A 5,607-nucleotide genomic window follows, 5' to 3' on the forward strand; every position below is an offset into this window, starting at 1 on the left:
CCCACCCCGGAGCCGGCACGTCCAGGATGCAGGGCGCCCACCCCGCAGCACCACCGAGACCCCACCCACCCCACTACTCCCCAGGACAGCACCGGGCCCGGACAGAAGCCCCCAGCCAGCAGAAATTTATCTCCAGTGGCGGCACACAGGCAAGTACCAAGGCCTGTGCCAGGATGAGCCAGAGCCACCCCCCCAGAGAGACCACCCGGCCCCCATGCCAGACCCCCAGGCAGCGGAGGGCCCCCAGCCCCCCAGGGGAGGGAGAGGGATGAGGACGAGCGGCCAGGCAGGAGAGGAGGGAGGAGGAGGGAAGCAGAGCAGGAAAGGACAGGGGAGCGACCGGAGGGCCGACCCACCCCAAACCCCAGGGCCAGCCAGGGCGCCCCAGAAGAGACCAGCCGCCGCCACCCCCAAGGCCCCGGGAGAGCGCATAGACCCAGCAGACCCAGGGCTCGAAGGGAGAGACACCGGGGACACCCACCCCCAGGCAGAGGGGCCCGAGCCACGCCGGCCCCGCAGAGCCAGAGAGCGACCCCAAGAGCAATAGGGAAGGGACACCACTAGTGCATGCACACAGGCTTGAAGTCCATGGTGCCATCCTACTTAAAAAGGTAGAGGGTTAATAAACTGAAATAAAGCAGAGAGAAGTCAGACCATACACACAGACAGAATAATAATTACAATTTTATGAGGGAAATGGCATACGCCCACATACAAGCGGAGGCTATAGATTAATATTTATCGATTTAATAAATGGAGACCATTTTTCTTTGAAGGAGTCCAATTGGTTTTTTCTGATAGCAGATATTCTCTCAAGTGAAATGTGTTCTGTGAGGAGGTTCAGCCAATGGATGATGTTGAGGGCTTTCTTATCTTTCCAGTTAACTAAAATTGTCTTTTTGGCAATGGCGATAGCTGCAAGTGTGGGTTGGATATGAATGTCTGGAAGGGCTGTTTGCGTTAGATCACCAATTAGGCAAACGTTCGGGGAATGTGGAATCCCGCAGTCCAAAATTTTGGAGAGTTTCTGCGTGATTGTTACCCAGAATTGATAGACGGGTGTACAAAGCCACAGAGCGTGAAAGTAAGTGTCAGTCATGTTTTGGGTGCATTGCGTACATGTGTCTGAGCGTGAGAAGCCCATTTTATACAGTTTATATTGCGTTATATGCGTTCTGTGAAGCACCTTAAATTGGATCAATTGTAAGTTGGTGTTTTTAGTCATTTTAAATGTGTTTTCACAGATTTGGGTCCAAAAATCAGAGTCAAAAGATTTGGATACGTCGTTTTCCCATTTTTGAGTTGGTAGGTGTATAGAGTGTGTCTTTGAGAGTAAACCATAAATTTTTGAGAGATTCTTCTTATTTCTTGGAGAGAGTTTCACAATGTAGTCGACAAATTCAGGTGGCTGTAAATCCGTTGGCTGTAAAGTAGTCTGAAGCGATGGAATTCTACTTGTAATCGTCTTCTTTACCTGTAGGTACTGAAGAAAATTTCCATTTCTTATTTCAAATGTTTGGAATAAGTTTATATATGTCCTAAATGTGTTATCATCCAGAAGGTGATGGAGGTGAGTGACTCCTCTCTCTGCCCATGTGCTGAAATAAAGAGCTATTTTGTTGTTTGCAAAATCAGGGTTGTGCCAGATTGGGGAGAGTATACTGGGTTTTAATTGGGAGCCTGTGGTTTCCAGTGCTTTCCACCAAGCAGACAAGGTGGAAGCGATCATAGGGTTCTTGAAGCAGGAGTGATGTTTAAGATTCTATTTCCAACCAAGACTGGAATAAAAATTAGAATATTATGAGCTTATTAATGCAACTAAATCCTTTCAGATGGAACCATTTACTTCTAAGTTTTAATTCAAGTTTCAGTTGGAGCACATTGCATTCACAAAGAAAAACAGTGATACCTTCATAGCAACATTTAATAAACCTAAAACTTCCCTGTTGGCTCATTGGTGGAGTTTGTTACTGAGCATCTGAACCTTAAATCCAGTGAGACGACCATCTTCAGTCCAGGCCAGTCAGAGAACTTCAAGACCTTCCATCAGCTGGACCAGATGTGGCATCATCTCCCTCTGAACATCTGGATGACAGGAGAAAAGACAGAAATCAAACACAGATCACACAAATACAATTCATTCACTTTCATCATTTTATAAAAGTAGCATGAACTTTATTAAAACTTGACATCAGTAATTAAAGTAAATGTTTTTATCTCGTGTTGAAGCTAAATTTAAAGTCAATTTTAATGACAGTTTATCCTGAGAGGAGTGAGAATGGAGCTTTTCTTTCCTTTTTAGAATGTTCCCTCAAAATATTCTGTTTATTATTGGCTTTAGAAGCATTTTTCTTTACTTATTTATTTTTAGATACCTCAGACTGATGCACTTTGGTGGTTTGCAGATAATTTCATGTACAATGACAATAAAGATCTTCTATTATAACATATTTTGCTAAAACAAGAACTGAAACCTTCTCAACCATCTCTCAGTCTGCAAAATTCCAGCTGCGACAAAGAATTATCTGATGTAGTTATTATTATAATGTTTACTGAACCAGCCCTGGAATTAATAAAAATCTGTATATGGATATGATTTTCTCTGATGGAACCACTAAAACTGCATCCAATAAAGTAAATCTCTTCTGCACTGCACACATTCTACACTTTTGTATAACTCTGGATGTCAGAATAAAGGCAGACAGATCCACCGATCAGCCACAACATTCTGACCACTGACAGCTGAAGAGAAAAACATCCATCATCTTGTTCTAATGCAATGTTCTGGTGGGAAACCTTGACATTCATGTGGATGTTTGACATGTACCACCACCTAAACACTGCAGGACAAACAACCCCCTAGTCTCCATGGCAACAGCAGTCCTTGATGCCAGCTGCCACCCTCAGCAGGACAAACTACAACTGTTCATTCAGAAACTGTGGGGTTAAACCTAAAAACACAGACCTCAACAGCAGTTTGTTTCAAAGCACACCACCTGCCGGTTTTCACTAAAGAAGCTTTCAGAGCAACAATTAAATGACAGTTTTGTTCTCATTAAGTTCAGAGTCAGAGTCAGCCAAAATAATGTAGACACACATCAGGAAAAGTAAAACTTTTATAGATATTTCATTTGTATAAGTACTTCTATACATATAGATTCCTCTTTCTAAGTTTGATCAAATCACGATAACTCTGTCCTGTTGTACGATGTTTTCCCAACAGATGGCGCTACCCTCATGAATGGAGCATCAACAAGTGACGTCGACAACACAACAGAGATGTCTGGAAGCCAGTGGCCACCACTTTGAGCACCTCTTGTAATTGTAGAGGCCAAAGATAACTTTTATTAATCTGGTGATGTCTGAATAAATTTGGTATTGAAATATTGATGGAAGTTTTTCTTTTCCTGATGTGTGTAAACATTATTCTGGCTGACTCTGTATAATGGTTTTCTGACAGGTCACCAGGCAACATCTTTTTATAATAATGACAAACATACCTGCATTCTACAGGAGTGATTTCCTCATGTGCAGGTAAAGATGTGGGAGGAGCTTAGAGATGACAGGAGCAGGAGTCATCCTCACTAATTCAGCTTCCACCTAGAAACAGAAAGACCACAAACAAACACACTGATATACTCTCAAACGTTCAACCTCACAGCCTCAAAATATCTGTTTAGGAAGTGTTGTGTTTCTAAATTCTGCTGAAAGCATTGACAGACATTCTCTTACAAGGTTGTGTAAAAAGCAGCCTGTCCTCTGAGCTACTGAGAAATCTTCCTGAACAAAGTTTCTACGTGTAAATCACCTCAACAGAAACTAAAGCCTCAGTCAGAGATAACAGGTATCACAAATTATAAACAACTTTCTTTGTTAACTCAGACTTTCTGCTTCAACCTCACATAAAAAGGGGAGTTTAACTCGTCAGGTGACTGAAAATGAACTTCTTGTGCAGTTCTAGATCCAAAAGTAGGACGTTTCAACTCGTGTTTTACTACAAATACATGCAATAATAAATAAATACAATGGCTGGTTGTTAGTTTATTCACTATTAATGTCACTTTATATACTGGATTGAACTTGAGCAGTGGAAGAGAGAAGGAATTTAATGAAATAATGAAGATTCAGAGGTAATGTGCAATGTTAAGTTAAGCTTGATTTAATTCAAAGCAGCTGAATGTTAAACTTCAGTGCAGCTGAACGGGTTTCAGTTAACCTTAAAGTAAAATAACTTTTTTAAAAGCTAAATACACAGCAGAGAAATACAGGTTGAGGAGTTCGTTCTAATAATGAGGGCAGCTGCAGCAGCAACTAACACAGGTGTTCAGCGGTAAGTTAGCCACCTGTGTTAATTAGCCCGCTAGCTAACTTAGCCGCTTAGCTAGCTAACGTGTCCGGACCAACTGCTCAAACACGACAAAACACAACTCTTCACAAGTCGCTGACTTAACGTACAACAAAACAACGCTACTGGTTAGAAGTATTTATCTTCTTACCGTGTTTTACTCCAAAAACAAGGTCAACAGCAGCCAGAGATGCTAGCAGACGAGCTGATCATAGATATATATAGACTAGATCCGCTAGCGCTGTCTTCTATATACATCTATAGTCTGACCAATCACTGCTCTCTGGCTCCGCCCTCTGAGCATCTTGCTGTCGTTTGGCTCCACACTTGCTGATGACCACTTCCGGTCTCAGAAAATGAAAAAACGGACCTTTGTTCGTTTCTGTCTCTTGCTGATGTTATTTTTTTGTTATTCTAAATATAAAATGAAAATCAAAGCATTTTAAAAATTTCGTATATCCCTTTTTGATCATGAAAAGGAAAAACGCCTTGTATTTCAACTTTATTTTTTGCATTTTAAAATGAAAATCAAATAACCACTCGTTTTTTGTTTTTCAATACCTGTTTCAGAACGGAAAATCCAATTACTAAAATAAACATGGACCGAAAAAATCCGTGATGGTTCGCTCATTCGTTTTTCCGTTTCAAAATAAAACAAAAAAAAACAATAAACCACGATGTTTTTTGTTTTTCCGTTTTTAAAACCTAAATGTAGAGATGCATTATTTAACTAATGAAAAAACACAGTGTTTTTGCTCTAGCTTATTAAAACTGAAATACAAAATACAGCTGCAGTTTTATTTTGTAGCAACACCGGAAGTCGCCGAGGAAGAACAGTTTAGAGCTGGTTTTAAACGAAAAACAAAAAAGTGATTATTTGTTTTTTCTCATTTTATTTTGAAATGGAAAAACGAATGAGCGAACCATACACGGATTGAAAAGACAGCCACACGAAGAGTGTTAAATCTAAACCAAAGTGATGAACTGACTAATGTCCACAGAGCCATGACTAAAACTAAGCTAAATTAAAACTCTCCATCTGCAGCTTCTTTATTTCTGTTTGCCCCCTTTGAAGCAAAGCAAACCGACTAGAGACTGCTTTAAATTAGATGTTTATACGTGAAAAAGGTTGAATTTTAATGACAGCAAGAATATTTTTAAATTGTATTAGTATTTCTGACTTTATTTTTTGACTCTATTTACTTCTTTAGTTTCTCTCTTTTCTTGCCCTCAGATGATCTGACACACAGAAGAAAACGTCC

At 40.5% G+C, this 5,607-nt stretch overlaps 1 protein-coding gene across 1 annotated transcript; it reads right to left on the bottom strand.

The window, feature by feature from the left end:
* Positions 1 to 260: 260 nt before the first annotated feature.
* Positions 261 to 5,453, bottom strand: LOC129350017 (uncharacterized). Its single transcript, XM_055015089.1, has 2 exons — positions 3,501 to 5,453; positions 261 to 2,085 (listed from the first exon to the last, which is right to left on the bottom strand). The coding sequence occupies exon 2, from the start codon at positions 1,727 to 1,729 to the stop codon at positions 725 to 727; it is 1,005 nt and encodes a 334-aa protein (XP_054871064.1). The 5' UTR covers positions 1,730 to 2,085; positions 3,501 to 5,453; the 3' UTR covers positions 261 to 724.
* Between the last annotated feature and the right edge of the window lie 154 nt (positions 5,454 to 5,607).

This window comes from Amphiprion ocellaris, chromosome 11 (genome assembly GCF_022539595.1).
Source record: "Amphiprion ocellaris isolate individual 3 ecotype Okinawa chromosome 11, ASM2253959v1, whole genome shotgun sequence".
Taxonomy (NCBI): Eukaryota; Metazoa; Chordata; class Actinopteri; family Pomacentridae; genus Amphiprion; species Amphiprion ocellaris.

What these genes read in the sequence shown, in the direction of transcription:
- LOC129350017 (XM_055015089.1), bottom strand. Translation starts at nt 1,729, where the DNA reads ATGATCGCTTCCACCTTGTCTGCTTGGTGGAAAGCACTGGAAACCACA.